Here is a 25,416-nt window from a genome sequence, read left to right on the forward strand (position 1 = left end):
ATGCTTTTACGTTGTAATAATATACAACTGTAGAGTTCGATTAAATGTTATCGGTTATACAAAAATTCCTCTGGCACAACGACTTATTCAACAAAATCTCACTTCTCCCACACATTGATTATTTTCCCACAATATTCAGATTCAGTTGAACAAGGGATATTATTTATAAAATAACTAGTAACATGCAGGCACACACCACTCACGAGTTAACCACTATAATCGTCTTTCGTGTTATTTGTGCACACACACACATACTGACTTACTACGGCGCATTCAATAACAAACTCAACTGCAGAATTGTGAGCAACAGCAGCATCGGTGTGTATGAATTTAATATTTCGAACTCTCTTTATTGTATTTTCTTCGTAACATCCCTTCAAATAATTCTCATTGAGTTAAAATTGCATGAAACTCATATTGTTGAGGTTTGGCCAACATGAATTAAGTTTGAAACAAAATTTTATCTCTTTTTATTTTCTCTTGATGGGACCCTTTGTCTGTTAAAGGCAAGTGAGCGTCCCGAGAAATTAATCAATTTCATTGTTGTTTTTTTTTTCGTTATAGTTATTTTTACTACAAATAGCTATTAAATACAGTCGGACCTCGATTATCCGTTATGGTCGGGACCGGAGGCATTACGGATAATCGATTTTCACGGATAATGGAGGCAATGTTTTTATGAATTGTTTGAACATATTAGGTAAACATGGCATAGTATTGTACAATAACAATAGAGTCAGTTGGTGGTGGTTATATTACTAAAGGTAATCTACAAAATTTTGGAAGGATACATAATACCATCACCAGATTCATCTGAATTGACTTTGTCCCATGGTTTTTGTGATACAAATTGTGTAATATGGAAGAATTTCCAGTTTTCTTTTGTTTGCTTAATCAAATTTAGTGGAAAGTGTGCTTTTACTCCCGGATAATAAAGTTTTTAACGGAAAATATAGGAAATGGAAAAAAGACCTACATTTCTATTCTATCTCGGATAATGGAGGTTCCCGGATAATCGATTCACGGATAATCGAGGTTTAACTGTAATATAACATGAATATTAGTAAGTAGAGTTGGGTAATCTAGTTCCTAGTTCCTTGTTCTAGTTCCAAAACGTATGAGTAACATCATGAAATATAACGTGTGATATTAAGTATACGCAGTTTGTTCAAAGAAAAAATGTGGGCCGTTGGAACTGCGAAGTGAACGAGATAGTTCCATATAGTTCCTTTAGCACAACTCTATTAGTAAGCAAGCGCGACTTGATTAAATTGGGTAGATAGATACAAACTTATAGAAGAAAATTAATTGGTGTTTTTGTTGGTTGGGAAAATACTAGAGTTGGACAATCTAGTTCACTGAACGGTTCGATCTTTCTCGTTCCTTTTAGTTCTCGTTCCAGATAGTTCCTTCGTTCCAGATAGTTCCTTCGTTCGTTTTACATTTAACTCAAATATTCTTATTGGATAAATCACTCCTTTTGATCAGTCGTTCGTTCACATGGTATTTTGCTGTTCTTTTAGTGTTAAGCGAATAAAAAACATTTTTTATATTGTTTTTATTTTATAGAATGTATGCACTTTATTAAAGTGCAGTAAACAATATTTGTAAATATTTGTAATTGATGACGGCGAGTTTTTCGTCTCATTATTTAAGGAATAATACTAATGATAAGCGAGACAAATACCGCCCTTTCTCAAACTCGACATTGCTTTTTTACGGGAACATACACTTAATTTTTATTGAAAATCTATTTTATTTTCCTACACATTTCGATAGTTAAACGCAAAATCTATTTAATTTCATCACAATTAAAGGAGGCGCAACCTTTCACATACATACACACAAACACACGCGTCGTCAATAACAAACGAAATAGAAAAAAACGTTTGAATCCGATGAACAAAAAGAACGAGATGAGCGAATAGAACGAGATGTACAAAAGGAACGAGAGGAACGAAAGGAACTATATAAACGAACGAGTTGGATATCGTTCCGATCGTTCCAGTCTCGGAATAGTTCCAGTGAACTAGTTCGTTCCGGTACTACACAACTCTAGAAAATACATGATTTCGCAGAGATATGTGTTAGAGTACGTTTAGACCAGGGTTGATCAGAATAGTTCGTGTATTAGTAGTGGTAAGACAATCTCCCCATTACTAAGCAATGGCAAATGAGGTTTGTTTTTACGCTACCGTAAGGAAGTGATCACCAACGAGATGAACGAAAGGAACTATATAAACGAACGAGTCGGATATCGTTTACGAATTCCAAGTACACAGTTTTATTTCTCACTAATAAACAATATTCAATACAAGAAATATATATTCCAGAATATAATTAACGGTAAATTTTACAAAAACCAAAAAATGACAGTTACAAAAGCTTACGTACGCCCCAAGGAAATGAGTATTATCGTACAATTTATGGAATTAGCGAAATTTATACACTTTATTGTTTTGGCGAATGTCTCTGTGTGTTTGAGACATATAATAAAAAATATTTTTTGGTTATTTAATGTCAAACTTCTTGTATAGCTGAGTTTATAAAAGTCACAATATTAGTGTCAGATTGCAGATCTTGAGATCATAGAAAACTTTTTAAACAGTGTTTTTTACCTCAAAAATCACCACAAGTAGCGGGAAAACCACCAATTTGCCATCCCTGGTGTTAGGTAATAATATAACGTAATAGAAAATACACCTTTTAAGAAATTTATATCAGATTAACCTTAACTTTTAAAATTCACATATCCACTATGAAATGGGATCCCACTAACAAGTTTTACGTGAGTTAAATATGTTAGACCAATCGTAAAAAATCGTGTACGGAAGATTTGAAGTGTATAGGCATAAAATTCTCTCATCACGTAAAAAATGAAAAAGGACAATATTGATTTAAAAACGTAATCTAAAATGTTCTGAATCACATAATGTTTTATTACTGCTGAATAAATAAAGGTCGATTTGGATTTTTCAAATATGCAAAAACCCTTATTTTTGTTTTTAATGTATCATATTTTATATTTTTACTTTCAGGGAGATTCGCCGTTCGGTAAACAAGATGCCTACGTAAAATTGGAGCCTTTAGGGGAAGGATCTTATGCCACAGTATACCGGGGATTTAGCAAGTAAGTGAATAAACAAACCGGAAGTAGTATCAATATATGTGTACCAAATGTTGATAATGATGACACTTACAGTACGTTTAGACAATACTGGATTTAGCATATCCAGAAGATATAAGGTGTTATTTTCATATGATATATGTATGTATGTGAAATAAATCGAGATAATAATCAATCTTTCATCAACTATATGAATGCGTTCTATAACCCAGAAAACTTTGCATATGGTCATAAATGAATAAGTCTGCGGTCACAGGTCATGTGCCGCGCAAAAAAACCTTTGCAAATAAGTATTTTTTTTTAATTGGTAAATATATATGGGGAATTCCAAGTGAAATCGGACAGTTCGGAGAAAAGTAATTTTTGATTTCAATTGTTTTTGGTTCAATTTATGTTCCTAGCCAACAGAACATTTTAGTATATTTTCAAATTTTTTTTGACTAACGGTTCCCGAGATATCGCGCCTTGAAAAAGTCAAATTCTGTAAAAACTACATGCAAAGAAATACTCATAACTTCTTTAATATTGGTCCAAATGGGACCATCTTTTTTTTGATTTGTTTGTTTTTTTATCAGCTATCGAAAGAGATATTTAAAAGAAAAATGCACAGTGGGCTTCAATGCAATTTGCGGGATTTAATATTTAAAATCAATTTTTAAACATGATTGCACCCTTCGATTTTTTCAAAAAAATTGTATGTTAAACTACGTTCAATTACAAAAATTTTAAGCCCTATGTGGTAATGGGATTCGGACGATTACTATTTTTTCTGAATTTTTTAAAATTTGTCAATACAATTTTTCCTTAATACCAAACAAATCAAAAAAAAGATGGTCCCATTTGGACCAATATTAAAGAAGTTATGAGTATTTCTTTGCATGTAGTTTTTACAGAATTTGACTTTTTCAAGGCGCGATATCTCGGGAACCGTTAGTCAAAAAAAATTTGAAAATATACTAAAATGTTTTGTTAATTAGCAGCATCGCCACAGCAAAAAATAAAGGAAATCAAAAACCTCATATTGAAAAAGTGTCCGATTTCACTCAGAAATCCCCATATTTGTTTTCCTTAAATATAATAAACGTACCAAAATTGGAAACAGAAATTAAGTAAAGAATGTATTTTACTCTTTGTCGTTTATTTCTATGTACATAGTACATACATCAATATCAACTTTGTTATCTCTTTGCCAAAATATCACACACATATTTTACTTCATTTCTCCATCCATATCCTTGGAAACATACAACAGCGTTTTCCTGCGTATTGGGAACTAACTCATACCAAATCCTCCCCCATTTTCAGCATCATAAATTTTGATGCCGACATTAATGACCGCATTTTCTGTGATTTATAAGAAACTGCTGTGAAAAGAAAGTTGAATAGTCTCTCACAAAATTACTGTTAAACAACTACAACAACTGTTCAAGGATTCTGTTTTAACATCGAGGTGTGATGTTAAAGTTTATGGATCATTGCTGTAAGTTTACTTTGATAATTGATTCGATGTTAAGGAAGGCTCTGAAATATATACTAAACAAAAAAATGGGAGAACTAAATAAAATCTTTTTGAAAAATTTAACCAATAACAGACGGTGGCACTTAATTTTTTATATGGAATAGGACCCTTTCACGACACCTTGGTGTACCGGCAACATTTATAAACGATATAAATTGGTGCAAATTCGGCCAAAAGTCAAAATTTTTTGGCTTAAATTTGGTTATGTACATAACAGGGCAAACTGGTCAAACACTTGTTACTTACTTATTCCAATAACCGATAATCACTTCGTTGTAATCAGTTCAGTATAACCGGTTCTTGTATTCGGACTTTCGGGTTAAAGGACGGCATAACCAGGACAGACCAGCAAGTAAAAAAAAAAAACATTCCCATACTGAGGAAAAAAATTAAACAAATCTGAGAGTGTTTACTAAATTATAGTGGTTTGGCCCATTCATTTACTTATAAAATGGTAAAAGTGACAATAGCAGTATAAATGGCTTTTGACGGAAATAGTGGTAAAATTTTAAGAAATTGCAATTACCAGAACAAAGCTTGCTTTACGATATGTGGCTTATCAGGCTTGTTCAAACAATCAAATAAATATCATTCTAAATCGTTTACAATGTCCATATCCGGTTAATGTACATAAGTTTTAAGATCTCCAAATGTCAAAAGTGGTAACTCTTAGAAAAAACATGTGACCTTATTTGTAAAGATTTGTATTTTTTGTAAATAATATTTTTTCAATTTGTAAAATGTTTTTCCTTAAGTTGAAACGGCGGGAAGACCAAACTCATGGGGCATTTTCGTTCAGAATAACCCCCAATATTCATTTTCCCATATTATTACATACATATAAATACAATAAATTTTGAATCAGTTGTTGTATAACACCATAAGGAACCTTATTAGCAGGCTAACACCAACATCCAAATTGTGTTTTGAATTCTCCCACTGTTCTTGCCTGTTGTGGGTGTTGAAATATAACGTGTGTTATGTCAATGTCAAAACACTGAAGCGACTCGTCCTAATGATTATATTTCACTTTGCTTACTCACTCTGGCGCCGGTCCACTTTCTGTCATAACACAGAGGAAGGGTATGAGTAGACGACATCGTCGTTCCAGTGTATCAGTGAAAAAGAAAAGATTAATTTTTTAACATTGTTTAACAACACAAATGGGTTGGTTAGTCCTTCATCCCTTTTTAGACAATTGCAGTCACATTGCCCGTTTGTCGTGAAAGTGTGAGTATCATTTGTTGGTGCTGTGCCGCTGATGTTTCTTTGGTGATTGATGTTTTCATAACATGTCACTGACTGACATGTCACATTGGCACAGAAAATATACGTGCGACTATAGGCATGAAAAATGCTTTCATTCGTGGGATTTACATTCTTGGTAAGATTCACTTTTCTTGCCTTTGTTTTGGCTTCTATTTTTACCAATTTAATTACAAAAAATTGGCATATATTTTTTTCGAGATTTTCCAGTGGTTGTTTTGATTTTTGTGACGGATTCCAAATATTAGCAACACTCAGTCGACATTCAGTAATTATAATTCAGAGTGTGAATATGTTTAATTAATTTAGTTGTGGTTTATTGTAAAAGGATATTTTTTACAGTTAGAATATATATTTAGTTTTCTTTGTAAAATATCCTTTAAAAAATACTTTATAAAATCCCCGAAGAAAGATTCATCCGCATGGTCTAATAAAGGAGTAGTAGCAGTTGTACGAGTATGTTACATAATCCGACGAGTGAGTAAATAGCATGCCCCAATTTCACAAAAAAAAAGAACATTCACTTATACATTCAACGAAATAGATACATATGTATATGTATTACATGATTGTGAAAGGATCACGTAATTATAATCATAACAATAAAAATACATAACGGAAAGTGAAATTACATTTTCTTCGCTGCACATCATGTTCTGAAACTGTAACAATGTCGTGGAAAATCCTTAGATAATAATACAAATGATGTATCTCAAAAAAACTCAAGAACATCATTGATAGCATTTTGTGATGCTGATGTCTGCGATAAAAGAAAAGTAGATCTGAACACTTGGAACTGTGAAATGAGCATATTTTGCTTAGAACAACGATATGCACGTATGCGATTGATGTCATACGAAAAAATATTTATAAGAGGGGCAAAGAGGAACATTCTTAAACAAAATGACAGACAGATTATACAGTTTACTATCACTACTACTACTACGATCTGACTAGAACAACGATGCTAACCTCAATGGAATTGCAGAGTGAAAGTAGAGCACTGACATTGAGTATAAGTATGTGATGGCGAACATTATACACATATTAAAGTTAGAGGTTTTTACATAATCGCATATAATATGCTGGTGCCTTAAAAAACAAACCTTCAGATTTAAACGAATGTTGTATTCGAAAAATTTTATGCAAAAGGAAATCTCTGCAGAGCTTTTAGTTGAAAACAATTCCTGCGTACAGAAATCTACAAGTCATTTATTTACACAACAATATCCCAGCAAAAGAAATTGTATGTCGTGCAATGTGTAGTCAGAATTTTACTGCCTGTTTTGAAGTAGTATAAGGGAGTAGTTTGTTTTTTTTTTGCGTCAAACATGGGAAAATGCATTCACGTTGAGTCGGTCGACTCGATAACTTTCGTATTATTTCGTGATGGCTCCCAGGTCAATGTGACATTTTTCTACTAGCGCCCAAGTTCATTGTCTGCACTACCCAGGTCTATCTTTTAGATTTTCAGTTGTCCTTCACAATGCATTGCAGTTTCGAGCTAGTTCTCTTCGCTGATCATCATTTTTCCCCCTACGTGTGTGCGGTGAAATTATGCCTGTTTGATGTTATGTAACTTACAATCACCATAATATGTTAAAAGTTTATTAAAACTCCTTAAATCCTCATCTATAATGCGATAGATACGCAAGTCATTTCTTCGGTCCAAGGACTGTTTTTGTAAAAAAAATAATGAAAATCGGCACTGATTGGGCATAGCTCCCATATACATTAGCATCCAACATGGGGTATATAATGCATCAAAAGCCCAATATATGTCCGATCAAGCTGTAAATTGATACATGTATCCAGAACTTGGGTGCCACCGTGGTGCAATGGTATGCACACCCGCCTGGTATACTTAAGGTCGTGGGGCCGATTCCCCGGCCAGGCAACATCAAAACACTTTTCAACGGTGGCAAAATACCCCTCAGTAATGTTGGCGACATTCCCTGAGTATTTCAGCCATGTAAAACTTCTCTACAAAAGTGGTGTCTTTAGACACGCCGTTCGGACTCGGCGATAAACTGTAGGTCCCACATCATTAAGCTAATATGAATCGGGGTGTACTCATTGATATGTGAGAAGTCTCCCTTGTCCCTTATGGGATGTTTGTGGAACAAATATTATTATATCCAGAACTAGCCTAGAACAAATAAGTGTGTCAATTTTGGTTCAAATCGGTTCAGATTTTATAGTTCCATATATATTCATTTGATTTTTTTTTTCTACTTTTGTATATATTTTATTTTTATTCCGGCTCGAACGATCATGTTTGAGTAATAAAACTTCAACCGTCTCGTTGGGTTGTAAATTCTATTCTAATTTTATTCAAGATAAAATGAATCTTAGGAACTAAGTTACAAAATAATTCTTAACCTATCTTCTCTTATTCTATTCTCTTATCACTACAAGAACCTCTTCCCTTGCTGAGTGCAATATCACTTGGGCGATGCCTTTACTATCAATGCACCACAGCCGTTCACATAAACTGCTATCTCTTATGCTCTACTTATCTAAAATACATAGATTTTTATTGCCCATTGTACTTAAATATTTTATGATCGAACATATTAATAGAAAATTTTGCTGCTGAAAAACTGACTGATTAAAATATTTTCCAATATTACACGAAGTTCCCCAACAGCACAACCATTACTAAATCATGTACAAATAATTTGTACAACTTTCATTATTCCAATTTTATATGAGAAAAAAACCTATTTTTTCTGAATGGCGCAAACATATATATATATATATATATATATATATATATATATATATATATATATATCACTAATATTAATTTATAGTACGTTTATATTTAACCGGATATAACAACCCCACTGGGTTTCAAATGTCAATTCCTTGGCGTATACGTCAAATAAATCCTCATTAAGAAGGTTAACCCTGCGAAAGGCTATAATATAAACATGGCCTTAGTCTGATATGAGGGAGTTCAGGTTATAGGGGCGAATAAAATTTAGTGTTGGCAAACGATGCCGAATATATATATTTTTTAATTGTTTAAAATTTGTTGTACTAAAATTATTTCAATTTTACTTGACAAAATGCCGTGATTTTTCGGAATGGCGCAAACATTTATCAATTAGTTTGATCTCGTCTGGTATTTAGGAGTTCAATTTAAAAGGCAAATTTTTTTTTTTAAATTTGAGTCATTTTAAAGTTTGGCATAAAAATATTCATAAAAGAAGAGACGTACCACCACAATTAAGCAGTGAATATTGCAAAAACAATTTGGAATTCAACTAATTGTATACATAGTATTCGAACATGTACTTTATTGCTTGCAGTATCGCTCGTTTCGGATAGTACAGTATATGGCGAAAATGGTCAGGTTACTCTTAACCAACAGTTTATTTTTAAAAACACGATTTTCATGTTTTGAGTTTTGAGCAACTTTTAGCGTAGAATGTGTTCTCCGCGTCATGAAATGAATGTGTCATCCCTGCAAGAGGAGAGGGAGTTGCATTTTCCTTGTTTGAACAAATACTTCCGGAGAGGCACGTGTCCGGAGAGTAACTATTTTAAGTAGTAATTTTAGTCTCCATGTTTCCTTTCCACTCATGTTCTTACACTTGGGATAAGTTTGAAATGCATGTCCCAAAACTGTTAGGAATGCAGATGCAATTCGCAACTCTGCCGTGTTCTAAACTGTCGATTGTTGTGCTCTGTTCTTTGTGGAAAGACTGCACTCCCAAACCTAGAGTTAAATTATATTGCATGTCGCAATTAACAACTTTCTGTTTTTGGGGAGTGGCTCCCGATATTGGCAACCAGTTTACTAAGTTTTGCGATTGCTTTTTCAGTTATGTGACTTATTTGCGATTAGAATGACAGTTTGTTTTCGATCTGTATTCCATGATGGATGACAGCTTTCTCTGTGCGGATATCGATGTCCCTTGATGTGGGGGTACATCGATTACTGTTGGGATATGCTTTCTGGACAATAACACAAGTAGAAAAGTATCAGAGAGTAGTGATTCATTTTAAGTTTTAACAGCATTTGCAGATCCCTACTGAAATCCATGTCAGTTTAAGAGCTTTACTAGCAGCGGCATCAGAAAAAAACACACACACAAATGTATGAATATTCAAAAAACCTCTCCTAAAATAGTAAATGTTATAAAGTCGTGAACATCTTCGAAATCTCACGAGAAGAAACTTTTTAATGCAGTACATGTGAAGTCTACGTCGAAATCTGAATTGATTGATGTAATTGAGATATTTTTTATAATTTGCTCAATAACACTAATTCATCTATGCTACTTCGAAGAATTACATACGATACTCATTTCAAAAACATCCAAGGCCATACCATAATTTCCGTGAAGAACACATTGCCTTTTTAGCCATAAAACTGACGCGTAATTAGTAATAACAAACTGAATTACATTAATAAGTAGTTATACATAACAGCTTTAATTAACTAACAAAAACATATTTACTGGAGATATGTATTTCAATAAAACTTTACCCACAATATATGTATCTACTTCCACGTGTATGTTTGTTACTTTCGTTCTTGAGTACAATTTATACATTTCACAATAGTTTACCGACCCAAATACATAAAACAGAAGAAGTACTAAAATAACAAAATCATCTTGTAATACAACTCTAATAAACTTTCTATGCATATTTACAATAAATTCAAAAATTGAGATGAAGAAACGACGAAAAGATGAGAACATTCAAAAACTTTGTTAATATAGAATTTTTCCACAAGCGTGGGGCATGCGATCGAGTAGACGAACACTAATAACCATTATTTTCCTGGGAATGTTAAGTTGTGTTGCTAAACTATGTATAAACTACTTGCCAGAACTTCTTAGACTCACTTAGCTCAACTACAAATGCATGGCGTAGTTGTGGGCGAAATTACAATAATATTCCACATACACATATGTATTCCCATAATATGTGTGTATAGAAACTGCTTTGCTGTAAAATATATACATACCCTGCCATCACTTGAGTGAGTGAGTTTGTCACTCCCTCGCCTAAGACGTCACTCCGGAAACACGCCAAGGAATATAAAAGAAGATCGTTTGTGCATTACACAAACAATGCCTATCCCTGCAAACATTTGGAAGTTTGTTGGCCGATTTTTTTATCAGATTATTCTTCTGCGCTTCTTTCCGGCGATCTTTTAGCGAATTTTTATATAATTATCACCCACGAGAGTAATTTGGCATTCTTAGACGATTCTCAAAAATGATTGCCGCTCGTTGATCTTTACGCAAAGTTGTATTATGTGTTGTTGTTTTTAGTACAGGCGAATAATAGAACATTCTTCCGAACCCCGATCAGGCGATTGTTACTGAAATTGTTGATTTGGTTTCATATAATTCTCATATACACATTCTAAATAACTTTGATATAAATGGAACGTATAATATTATGAGTATCCCCAGTAGGTATGGCAATCCTGAATCCCGGGATTTAGAAAATCCCGAAAAAAACCCGGGATTTATTTAGTTCGTTAAGTTAAGAAAGTGCATGAGAAGCGGTATACAACCACTACAACATAAGGAATAATTAAAAATCGTAACAATTTAGAAAAGAAAACAAAAGGGGTAAAAATCAAAGACAAGAAATGAATGAAACAAAAAACAAAGAAGAATGGAAAATGTCCTTTAATTTTTTCTTTATATTTTCTTCTTCTTAAGATCTTCCATATGATTCGACAGAGAAACTTGGTCGCGATTCGCATTGCAAACACACTTACTGCGCTAATTGATCTTCCAGGAGAATCGCGAATTATTCTTACGCGATAGAAAATGTTTGCAGGGATAGCATTATTATGATAATCTTTTATCGCGTGTGCAGACACTTCTAAGTGACGCCTGAGTAGAGCTGGCAAACTATCGATAGTCGGACTATCGTTTTGTTCAGTGTAGCAACGCTTTATTTATATCGGACTCAGAAGGAGTTAGGTTTTAAATAATTCCCGACAGAAAATCCAATAAACATGTTGCCGTGGCCAATGAAATCTTTGTTTTACGACACCAATGAAAACTATAGTCGGACTATCGATATTTTGTCAGCTCTACGTCTGAGTCACTTAAAAAGCGATTGTTTACATTTATTTAGAATTCAACACATTTGAACAAATATAGGGCAGTTTTCTATCTGGTGATAAGCATGCTCGCTTTGCACTCTGAAGGTCCTGGTTCGATTCCCAAGCCAGAAAACAAAATAAAATTACATTTTTAAAATGACAATAATAATGAAAAATAAACAAAAAATAAAATAAAAAATAAATAGAAAAAAAAAATAAAATAAAAAATAAATAGAAAAAAAAAATAAAATAAAAACTAAATAGAAAAATTAAATAAAAAATAAGTACAAATTTTTTTTATTAATTGCAAGAACTATCGCGGAAACGATCTTCTCGAAATGTCGCCCAAGTGACTTCCAAGAAGCGACGCGGGCATGGTTCTTTTTTTAACAAGTGAGGACACTTCAGGGTGACTTCCGCGACTATCGCCCGCGATTGTTCCATCGCCTAGGCGACACGCCTAAGTCACTTCCGCGATAGTTTTTGCTTGGATGGTATCCATGTTATACATTTACATTCACAAGGGAAACTTACTTTTCTGTTTAGTTGTCGTTAGCATTGAAAGTGGAACATCTACACGTACCACTAGCAGAATGTAACCAAAGTGTCATAAAATTTAACCTAATTTGGCACTTCTACTTGGTTTACGTGTTTTGGTTGGTATTTTTGTACGTACTTCTGCGCCCGATATGTCCTTATTATCCTAATTTCATTGAGTTTGTCTGTGTGTTTCTCTTGAAGTGGGCATCTGGAATTCGACTGTCTTCCTGTGACGTTGTAGCAATTTTTGTCACCATTTAAAGAGCTTCGTATACCATTTGTTAAGACATTTTATGACTTTGTGCGTCTCACCGAAGCGTGACATTTAACGTAGGTTAAGCCCTGAAATAATAAAATACTCTACTTAACAGCTTCGTCTTAAATTTATCTTCATCTATTTTACTTCTTTAATAAGATATCCTTGCAATGGTGACACAGTGGCGAGCAATCAAAAAATACGTCTTGCAAAAACAAAATATGTTTTTATTGGTCTACTCAAATGTCACATCATCCATAAAAAATAATCCCTTTGGCGGTATTGTAAGATTTATTGAAAAAAACAGCATTCAATGTAGTTAATTTTGTAATTAATTGTATTTCATTTGGCCCTTTATATTTCCAGACTAACTTATCAACGTGTTGCTCTGAAAGAAATCAGACTACAGGAGGAGGAAGGAGCACCCTTTACAGCGATACGGGAAGCCTCCCTACTCAAAGAACTGAAACACTCAAATATCGTGACGTTACATGATATTGTACATACCAGGGAAACCCTAACATTTGTATTTGAATATGTGGTGAGTTGCTAAAGCCTCGAATAATTTGTTCGTTCATTTGTTCAACATTTAATGATTGTTTTTCATGTTACCACAGAATACCGATTTATCTCAATATATGGAAAAACATCCCGGTGGTTTGGATCACCGCAACGTTCGATTATTTTTATTTCAACTATTACGTGGCCTCTCCTACTGCCATAAGCGTCGTGTATTGCACCGTGATGTCAAACCTCAGAATCTGTTGATTAGTGATTGTGGCGAATTGAAATTGGCCGATTTCGGTTTGGCACGAGCAAAGAGTGTACCCAGTCACACATATTCACATGAAGTCGTTACGTTATGGTACCGTCCACCTGGTAAGTATCCTTCAACTAGCCATGCCAAGGCACTTTTCGGGCAACTCCTCCATTTGAGTTTTGCTCATTTGCTGTTGCTATTTATTTTCTATTAAGAATTGCATGCTTGAACAAAATCCCGATAGTAGATTACTTAGAAGCCATTGAAAGTTTATGTAAATGTTAAGTAAACAAACCATACCATCACAACCATGCAAAAGTCAGACATGACTTCCGCTGGAACAGCCGGAAGTTTAAAACCAAACACCAACCACAACGATTGGAAACACAAACACGAAAGAAAGTACACAAAACAAAGGAGAAGGATGAAAACAGTTAACATCAATTCAATGAATATTCAAGAAAGCTCAAGAAAGTAAATTAAAGTATTAAATCGTGCTCCTTTTTTTCAATTACCTCCAGGAATAAACAAAAACCCTTCTCTCTGTTTGCTGATAATTTAAAATGCAAAGATGGTTTTGTCGACATTAAAACATGTGTAAATCTAAGAAGAAAAAAGAAAACTTTTTTATTTGTCGAAACGAAAGAAAAAGAATTAAGGTATTTAATGAAGCTACTAAAGAAGATTTAAAAAGAAAAAGAAAATGGAAATCTGGTACACCCATTATTTTGTTTCTACATTTAGAGGGGTGGTTGGAGACTTTTGTCTTGAGTTGATTTGTGTTTCATTCGTCAGGCAAGCATGACGCGGATTCGCATATTATCAAGGAAAATGGATAATTAAGATTTTAATTGAATCAGTAGAGTTTTGCTGTTTCATTAGCATTTTTTCTCTTCTGATCGATTAACAAATATAAATTGTGAATAATGTTTTATTAATTAAATGAGTTAAGAAATTACTACGTAATTCCAATAACTACAGTTTAAACAATCGTGTATTTTATATGTAAAATATTAACAACTGCATATGTGTCATATTTTCAGACGTCCTGCTCGGTAGTACAGAATATTCAACATCACTGGATATGTGGGGTGTAGGTTGCATATTTGTGGAGATGGTGACCGGTATGCCAACATTCCCCGGTATACGGGATACATACGATCAATTGGATAAGATATTCAAACTTCTGGGCACACCAACCGAAGAGACATGGCCAGGCTGTACACATTTCCCATGCTATAAACCACATAAATTAGGTAGTCTCTGGACTTATCTTACTATAAACGAATTTACCTACCAACCATTAACGTCTTTTTTCTATTTGCATTTTTGTTGTAGGTTTTTATCGTCCTCGCAAATTAGGTCACAACTTTCCTAGACTGTACGATATTGTGGAAGGAGAAGCGATAGCGAATGCTTTCCTGCAGTTGAATCCCGACGAAAGGATAGGCGCCGAAGAGGCGCTACATCATCCATATTTTGCGCAATTACCAAAAAAATTATATGAATTGCCAGATGGTAAGTAAAATATATGTATTTCGGCCTGACGCTATGCTAAAAAACTATTTCCCACAAAGATTCCAGAGGAAGAAGGGAAATCTTGCTTCAAATCAAATAGTGCAAGCTGATTTCATTTATTACCGCCGATTCCTAACACTATGTAAAATACATATGTATACTTGACTGAAATTCTCAGGAAAAAAGGTTAATGCCTTCACAGCGGCACGCCCTATTTCTTGCACAATTTAAGTCAATCTTTGTATTCAGGCATATTTTTGATCCGATTGCTGTAAAATTTTGACCCTTACAATATTTTCAACTCTAATTTGATGCATTTATTTTGCATATGAATGTTAATATTCGCATATGCCCAACATATGCAAAAATATGGACATCTGCAAAAATTAATGGCTTTTATTATATTCATTATTTTTGATGAAATGGATGTTGGTCAAATTGGATGCATAGAACTCCGCTGACTACTCATGCTATACTCATACATGTATTTCAACGTATTTCTACTTTTTTAGCTTTTTGTTAAAACTACAGTAAAACTGACAGCAAGTCAAAATATTGAGTTTGTATTTCGTTTGCAAAGTGTCTGAAAGCACATGTACATTTTACAATTCACGCAAAAATAAAAAAAATAGTATGTTTGCTGAGAAACTTTTATTGTTGTCATTCGTCGTGAAACTCTCTTGTTCGTAAGGAAGTTTATGTAAATTTTATGCCAAAAGTGTGACAACAAAAATTTTAATTAAAGCTATTGTCTTCTTTACTTTTGTTTGCAAACATTAAGGGAAAAACTTTTAAAATTAGTCATCTAATTGTTAACAACACCCATGCGATGGGAATCACAAAGTTGTTTTTTTTTTGCTCAAATTGTCAAATTGTTTTGCATGTTCCGAGACATACATTAAATAAGTATGTATAATATTTTTTTTTTAATTTCAACAAATATAAAACAATCAAAAGTTTCATTCAATTTCATTATGAATCCATCCAGTTTTGGGGTTTCTTTAACTCTATACGAAATGTGAATAGAATCGTAACTCATACCACAAAGTAAAGATGTTCTATTCGAAAACAAGTAAAATAGGGCTATAGTCGGAAGGGGCCGACCGTATGATACCCTACCCCACCACTCTTGGGCATCACTAGTTTTCCACGGAATTTATTTAATATGATTGCGTAATATTTTTGCCGTCAGATAATAATCATCCATTTCGTGGTTTCAAAAGTGAACGTTAATAAAACACATATAAAATATATTTTTCACGATATTTCTTATTTATTATAAAATTTGAACGTTGACATTATGTGTGATCGATTTTCGAGTTTGTTGACTTGGCGGTTTTACAGTTTTGGGTGTTTTACAGTAGCTTTACTTTTACTTTTTTAATGGTAAAAGAGAAAAGTGCGCAAAATTGCTCTCTCATGAACATTTTTACCAGAAAAGTAAAGGAACGGAAAAATGGTAGATCTGGTAGCAATGTCAAAAAGAAACATAAAAAATCAATTTTTGTCTTTTATTTCACAGTTTTTAATTTAGTTTTGTCAGCGTTCGACTTTTTCTTCTGTTTTTCGTCCAGTTTTTCTTGATTGTGAAATAATCGTCAAACAAAAGTCGAAAAATCAGTTCTACCATTTTTTACCTGCAGAAATTTGTCCCTCCTCTCTCACTCTCTTAAAAATTGCTGCCAGTTGTGAGCAGTTCCTTTTTGGGGTTAAGGAACGCTTTGTAGGTTAAAAATGGTAAACTCAGGAAAGTACAGGAACACAGCTAATTTCAAAAGAAAACTCGAAAATCGGCGAATAATCGATTTTCTGCGGTTATGTAAAAGTCGAAAAGCGAGATTTAAGACAAATGAGATAATCGCCAGACCGAAAAATCGAATTTTTAGTTTTAGGCCAAAATCGAAAAGTCGGAAAATCGATTATTGCTATCCATTTACCTATCCCTAAGCCGGACCTTTATTTACTAAAAGCAAAACAATATCAAAATACATTTCGAAATAGCTTTTGGGCCATTTTTATCGACCAATGAATAAACGACCAATATTTTGAGGTATTACATACATTACTTCTTACCAAATTTAGAACAAAAACTTCAAGACCCCGTACGGCGTGCATCATCTTATCATGATTCCGACATTTTTCAAAAATCACATTGCGGAGTCTTTTTAGAGTCCTTTTCGTGATCAAAATATGATTAAGTCGCTTGTATGACCAGAATGGGTCTCGAAAGTGGCTCCCTCTAATGATTAAAAAGAGTTCAATTTAAAATATAAAAACAAAATGTATAACAATCGCAAAAAATCATTGAGGCCTGTAAAATGTTACTATTCTTTTCGTTATTTATTGCCATTAAGAATTCGATTTTATAATTATTTCTACTCGGAATTTAATATTTTGTTAATACTATTTATTGGCCTTGAAGGCTTTTTTATTAGTATATGGATAAATGACTCGCTAAAGACTTATAAACGTTTATAAGCATGACTCAAAAAGACTCGAAAAAGAACCACAAATTAATCAACAATAAACGGTTAAAATACGACTCGAAAAAGGCTTTATATGCCATCAGAAAAATGTCGAAAATGACTAAACTAATGCCGAGGAAGACTCATATGTGATTTGTTTAGAAGAGTTGCCTGAGGTTACGTTTTTCTCCGAACAAATTAGTCTTTTATGATCACAAAATGTGCTCATATTCCAGCTTTTTAATCGCGCAGTCGGATCAAAAAAGTCTCGAATTTGATTAAAAACTTTAAAAAATGCTGGCTGGGATGGAAGAAAAATGTAGTTCTTTACAAACAAAACGATAAAGCAACCCACTTATGTACGTATATGTTGGACAGTAGTTTCGTATTCTAACCGCTACATTAATATAATTAGCATCAAAAGAGAGGTATATAGTAGTTGGTTTTTAAATTTTGTTTCCGTAATTTGTAACTCTGTAATACCAAACTCATTTTAACCTTTCATTAGGCAATTTTCCTTGCGGCAATTGTCAGTTTGATGGTGAGAGAGGGTGCTCAGAGGCAAAGGGTTACCATGTGCCTCAGCTCTCTCTCTCCACCAAACTGACAATTGCCGCAAGGAAAATTGCATGATATAAATATGGACATTGAACACAAAAACAAAGGAAATAATATTACGAATCCGAAGTGGGTGCCGATAATAAATGTGCATGTGTTCTTTATATTTTGTAACAATTGCTACAAAATTTTACTAATGCTCTGTTCCAGAACCTGCAAGAAGCTACTACTTTTTACTACCATAACATTTTTTCCTTTATGTAATCAAAAAACTAGTAAAAATTAGTAGATTCTTGCAGTACTGAAACAGACAATAAATGTTGCCTTCTTACTCAATTTTTGAAAATTGTATAATTGAAAAGTTGACAGAGGTTATTGAGAAAATGGCCTTAATGCTAATTTTTTAACAAATCGCAATGGTAAACAACAGAGACAAACAAACTTGCCTAATGTAAATAAGGTACTGATTTTAAGTTGAGGAAGTGTGATGAATACCGTAATACATAATTAAAAGCATCCATTTTTCCACTTAATGGCACTGAAACTTGAGCTAACTTGATTCAAAATACATTGACATTATTTCGATATGTGCACATCCGGGCACTCTATTTAAATTTGCGTGTCATTGTCATTCAAGAAGCATGTTAATAAACATATACATATAACGTTGTAGAAATAATCTTTCAATTTTATAGAATTTCGAATGGTATAAATAATAAATATAAATATATTTTTTGGTTTTCGTTATCATTGGCAGAAGTAAATTTCACGCTTATTACTCTCGGATAATATGTTTTAAATGTTTCACTGCCAACAAACATACTGTAGATATGCACTCACGCAAGCAAGTTATAAAGTTCAGCTAGTCATGCTACAACATATTTCTAATGCATATGAACATAGTTTGCATGCACCACATGTTTCAATGACATTCTCTTATTACATACTTGACAATTCTCACCAACTATTGCAACATCACGAATTATGTGATTCATAACAAAAAAACATTGTTCCACAACATCCCATACGGGACAAGGGAGACTTCTCTCATATCAATGAGTGCACCCCGATTCATATTTAGCTCAATGATATGGAACCTACTGTTTATCGCCGAGTCCGAACGGCGTGTCTTAAGACACCACTTGTGGAGAAGTTTTTCAAGGCTGAAATACTCGGAAAATGTTGCCAACATTACTGAGGGGTATTTTGCCACCGTTGAAAAATGTTTCCAACATTACTGAGGGGTATTTTGCCACCGTTGAAAAATGTTTGATGTTGCTTGGCCGGGGAATCGAACCCCCGACCTTCTGCGTGCAAGGCGGGCGTGCATACCATTGCACCACGGTGGCATACAAGTTACAATTTGGCTTAGTTGCGTGTTCACATTACGTATGTAAGGATGTGTGTATGATTTTGTGTTCTGTCGAACTTCAATGCCTGACGGACATTTTGTAAACTTTTGCTTTAACTTCACTAAATTTGTTGTTACACATACATATAAATACGATGAGCGTATAAATGCAAAATGGAATGGTGCTTCCTAACTCATCCGAGTTTTGTTTCTATTTAGAATTGTTCACGTTTTAATTTTCAGTTCTTACGATGTAGTCATATTTGTAACAACAATAATAATGCTGTTTGAATACAGTCCGATGATTAAAGACATTCGGGAGCATTAAAAGACAGTAAATAAGGCAAACCTACATAGTCATGTTTCATGTAATTCCACTAAGTACTGTAACAGCCACCTCATTCCAACACTGGAACCCTATAAAATTTATACACATACGATGTATGTACATATTCATTACAAGAATGTGTAAAGTATCAGCTACAACATCATTTCAACCGCCAATACAGTATAAGCATTAAAATTTCTAATAACAAGAGACGTCATAATCAGAGCGATATAAACAACTACATACTGTTATGTGGATGGGAAATTAGACCACTCTTAATTCAATTAAGGTGGCACCAACATTACTGTTGTTCATGCTGAAAAATCAGGTACACACTCACTAAAATTGGTTGACTTTTGGTAACCTCTTTTCTCATGGGTATTTAAACAATCAACCATCTAATTGTGTTTCAATTAAAATTGTACAAATGGACATTTCTACATACTCTAAATGTAAGCGTTCAACTCATTATCTTTTTGGCTTACTCTACATAAATCTAGTGTATTCGAGTGTCAGTCATAAATTTATGGAAATAAAGCAGAGCTCCTATTCACTCGCGAGTGAAAATTTTGGCGGAGGTGGTAATTTTTTTGAGTGCATTTTTTGGTGTTGCGGGGCAAGATTACTTGGGGTTTGGTAATTTTTTGTTTGGGGGTGGGGAGGGGGCAAGATGCCCCCCTCCCACTTAACTTGCTCGAATTCGAAAAAAGTTTCACTCGTGTGTATTCGGAGCTCTGAAATAAAGATGTTGTGCTGTAAATATAAAAAATAAATCCAATTCCACGGAGTACTTCGTATTTATCTTATGTCTCTTTAAGGGGAAAGGTAATACTGCAGTTTCTGTAGTTATAAGATAAAGAATTATTCAAAATGTTACAGTTGTACGTGTTTCGACAGTACGCATTCGTACATACATATTTCAATTATTGATTTGTTTAATGGATTCAGTAGACATTTTTGTTATTTTGTCCCTTTCTTTATTCGCTGGGAAGGCCTAAAATCACCGACAATTAAATATATAGTTATAAGGCGCAAATTTAATTTATGGCTGTTTTAAAGTGCCTGTGTGTATTGACTTTTTTTGTTTTAATAAAACAACATTCTTCCAATTATCTGCGTTGAAAAGCATATCATTTGTTTACTTTGAATTAAAAATGTACACCGTGTTTTGTTAGCAAACATTTTTAATTCACAATTCATTTTAATTTATTATCTTTGCGGTAAATTCAATTATAATGATTTGGCGACGCATATGGTACAGGTACAAGGGATATGTGGGCATAATTTAAAAAAAAAAAACCTGTCGTTTCCCTTGTTCCAAATTTAATGATACAAATATAAATAATGCATAATGATGAAAAATATTAAACAAAATCATATCGTTGTAATTGGTTTGTTCCAAGGCCAGGACGAAAACGGCAACCAATCGCAAAAATTTGACAGTTGTGGAGAACGGATACGCGGATAATAGGGGTATATTAATGCCACTTGCCGAATCCTATCCTACACGAAGCCCAGCTTAGCGATAAAATCAGCATAAACGCAGGAGTAAGACAAGGCTGTGTTCTCTCCCCACAGCTCTTTAATATCGTACTTGAGGTGATAATGAACAGTGTGATGGGAAACTCCTGCGGAGTACAATGGGGTTGCTAGGAAGGCTGCTAGACCTCGACTATGCTGATGATATATGCCTGCTCACCCACAAGCATTCACACATGGTCACAAACTTGCAAAGCATTCACTGCTAGTTCCTTCATATATCTTGGGAGCATAATAAATTACAATGGTGAAAGAGATAGTGCACCGAATCAAGAAATTAAGTAGCGCGTTTGGTGCATTGGATAACGTGTGGCGATCCCATATGATCTCTAGGCAAACAAAATTGAGGTTACAGTGTTGCGCATATCAAAAGCAACAAATCCAGGATTTTGCATTAATTCAATATTTGGATCCGTTACAATTTTTTAAAATGTAGTATTTTGTGCCCAGTTGTTCTTTTTTATGTACAGAGAGCTTTCAAGAAGTTGTTTCTGTACTTTGTAGTTGGATGGGATAACAAGGACAACAATATTGACTGATCCTCGAGAATGGGGAGTGCAAAACAAAAGCAACAATAAAATATTATTAAAAATTGTAATGTCATCGGTGTTAAATAACTGTACTTTTGACTTAAATTTTAATTTTAGGGCATGGTGGTGTTGTTTTAGAAAGAATTTGCATTTGTTATCCTAACAGGGTTGCCACTTCCAACCACTTTTCCCATGGTCTGGGGAAAATCTCATAATACCCTCAAATCAAAATTTTTTCCCTCATACAAAAATTTAAATTTTGAATTATTCGTTCGGAAGGTGGATTAATATCAACCATTCTTTTGTTTGCCGTATAATAAAAAAGTTTAACAACCGAATATTGGTAAACACAATACATACTGGTGCAAGCCCCTTGAGACCATCGGCACATTGTTGTTAAAAACGTTGGGGAAACTTTAAAAATAATGCGAATAGGAACTTCCAAGAATTAGTTGGGGCTCTTATTTCCGATATATGGCCCAGAGTACTTCGTAGAAGAAGTTTTGAAAACAAATTGAAAAGTTATACACTGGCCAAGAAACCATTGTCATACCCAAAGAAACACAATTTGTGAAACACTGGTAATGTTATACGGTTTAAATGACCCAATATGATTTTTTATTTATTTTATTTTTAATAAATTATATTAAAATTAAGATTTAATAACAAAAAACATAAAAAAACTGAATTATTTAGCCATGTGACGATATTTTACCCACTGTTGGTTGAAACAATGGGTTATTGACCGTTGTGTTGTTTGAGTTGGGAGATGTATAACTTTTCAAATTGTTTTCAAAACCTATTCTACGAAGTACTCTGGGCCATATATCGGAAATAAGAGCCCCAACTAATTCTTAGAAGTTCCTATTCGCATTATTTTTAAAGTTTCTCAAATGTTTTTAGCCGCAATGTGCCGATGGTCTCAAGGGACTTACACCAGGATGTATTGTGTTTATCAATATTCGGTTGCTAAACTTTTTTATTATAAGACAAACAAAGGAATTGTTGATATTGATCCACTTTCCAAACGAATATTTCAAAATTTAAATTTTTGTATGAGGGAAAAAATTTATTTAATATTATAATATTTTGATATTTCCCCTTACCCTGGGAAAAGTGGTAGAAAGTGGCAACCCTGTTAGGATAACAAATGCAAATTCTTTCTAAAATAACACCATCATGCCCCAAAATTAAAATTTAAGTCAAAAGGACAGTTATTTAACACCGATGACACTACAATTGTTAATAATATTTTATTGTTGCTTTTGTTTTGCACTCCCCATTCTCGAGGAACAGTCAATATTGTTGTCCTTGTTATCCCATCCAACTACAAAGTATAGAAACAACTTGTTGAAAGCTCTCTGTACATAACAAAGAACAACTGGGCACAGAATATTACATTTTAAAAAATTGTAACGGATCCCAAAATTGAATTAATGCAAAATCCTGGATTTGTTGCTTTTGATATGCGCAACACTGTATATACCTCGAATGTTAAATCGGTAGTTTTGTATGGATGTGAAACCTGGAACGCAGCCACAAATGAGATTAAATCGCTGCAAGTTTTCATAAACAGCTTCCTGCGAAGAATAATGGGCATGTTATGGCCCAACACCATATAGAATACGGAGACGGAAATGGATAGGTAGGATAGAGACGACATTGCCAGACAAGTGCTTGAGTGGAATCCGCAAGGTAGCCGAAGAAGAGGTAGACCGGCAAATGCAAAGACAACTCAGTGGGATCGCTCAGTAACTGTCTTTGCAAAGAAGGGCAGCCCTGCTCTAAAGCTTGTTTTCAGTTATATATCTGCTTACAATGGCTTCAAAAAATTATGAAAAATTGCTGATAAATAAAAAATTTCAAATGATTTTGTGCGGAAGCTTTTTATCAAATCACCTTATAATAAAGATTTTATCTAATCTTAGGTAAATGCTCATCAAAATATGATACAGGGATATGAGGTTGTAAAAAAATCATAACCTTAGTGTACATACATACTACCAGGTTTGAAGACAATGTTAGTCACCGTACTTTAGGTATATTTTTCTGACAAATACAATCATTTGTAAGGTAATCATTCTGCTGGACTTTGATATTAATGAAATGTTAGTTAGTATTATAAGCGATCTACAAAAAGACCTACAAATAGAATTGAGAGCAAATACAAATTAAACCATCGCGTTCTAATTAGGATAATTTTTACAAAAAAAATAAAATAGTTTTAGACATGGCTAACATCGATCAGTAGTGGAATTCTCTATGCATTTTTTGGTTACCGACAAAAATCGGGAGTATGTTGGTTGCAGAATAAAGTTTATCTACATTAGGAAGACTATTTTTTTCGAATCTCGTCACAGATGCTCACAATTTCTACCCCCAATGAGGAGACTCGAACTATTATTATAAATACTTCCAATGACCAGGTAGTTGTAGTCCCCACAGGGAACAATGACATCCATGACCCAGAAATATGCAGAAATTATATAAGTGAGATAAATTTCTTTGAAATATGTAGAATAGATTTTTATTTATATAACATTATTATATAATTAATATAAAAACAAAGTACCTACATACACATTATTTTTTCTACTTACAGAAACATCCATATTTACGGTCGAAGGTGTGCATTTGTATCCGGAACCGAATCGACAGAGTAAATGAAAATTAAAGCAAGTCCTTTCAGTGGATGGTGTGCGTTTCTACTGTTAGCAGTGAACATAATTTCATCGCATTCAATAATTACAAGATCAGCAACAACTACAACAACTCCAACATTAAAAACAACAGCCATACAATTTATATCTAAACGTAAATTTAAAGATCCAACAGAAAAACTTTTAAGTACTTTATAGTTTCTTTTTATAAAACAATTAATAGTTATTATTTTTTTATATTGCCATCCTTTCTTTCCCTGTCATCATCTCCTATTATAAACATATGTACACATACTTATACAGTAATGTTCATATTTTTGTTTCATTTTCAATGTGATCAATGTTTCAGATATTTTTCAACAATAACAACAACAAAATAGTAATTATAACAAAAACAAAACGAGTGTGAACAACAACATACAAAGAACGTAACGTAATTCAACTTAAGAAAAGTTAAATACCAGCAATTGCAAAAACGAAAAGAAAAGTCGCTTTTTGAAATGATAAACATAGTCTTAAGTAATTAAAATTTAAACAATTATCTAAATAAAAAAAATCTAGTTTAACTAAAAATTAAAAAAAAAACAAACTCTTTGTAGAAAAAATTAATAAAGCGCCAAAAATTCGAATGAATATCTAGAAACAAAAACAAGTAAACAACACTAAGAACTCGAACAACTTTTAAGATAAAGAAATTTTAAACACGTGCCTCCAGGTCCTCAGGTCCTTGATGAGCGTAAGCACCAATTAAAAAATCACAAAACAACAACAGCATCAAAAGTAATCTAAACAAAAACAAAACAAACAAAAACCTCAAAAAAAAAAAAACAAACCGAGAAAATAACACCATTTTTAAATGAACACAAAACGAAAAAAAATAACTAAATTAATATAAAAACAAATTATTGATA

General features: G+C 33.4%; 1 protein-coding gene across 33 annotated transcripts in view; it reads left to right on the forward strand.

The window, feature by feature from the left end:
- Eip63E (cyclin dependent kinase Eip63E) overlaps window positions 1–25,128 on the forward strand; it is a 263,968-nt gene extending 238,840 nt beyond the window's left edge. For all 33 annotated transcript variants that reach the window (XM_073982730.1, XM_073982740.1, XM_073982729.1 and 30 more), the window contains 6 exons: window positions 3,039–3,130; window positions 13,163–13,337; window positions 13,414–13,675; window positions 14,600–14,812; window positions 14,895–15,074; window positions 24,448–25,128. In XM_073982730.1, coding sequence (XP_073838831.1) covers window positions 3,039–3,130; window positions 13,163–13,337; window positions 13,414–13,675; window positions 14,600–14,812; window positions 14,895–15,074; window positions 24,448–24,512 — 987 coding nt within the window. In that variant the 3' untranslated portion in view covers window positions 24,513–25,128. The remainder of the gene's footprint in view (window positions 1–3,038; window positions 3,131–13,162; window positions 13,338–13,413; window positions 13,676–14,599; window positions 14,813–14,894; window positions 15,075–24,447) is intronic.
- Window positions 25,129–25,416: the final 288 nt, after the last annotated feature.

This window comes from Musca autumnalis, unplaced genomic scaffold (genome assembly GCF_047663935.1).
Source record: "Musca autumnalis isolate F117 unplaced genomic scaffold, ASM4766393v1 scaffold_4, whole genome shotgun sequence".
Classification (NCBI taxonomy): domain Eukaryota; kingdom Metazoa; phylum Arthropoda; class Insecta; order Diptera; family Muscidae; genus Musca; species Musca autumnalis.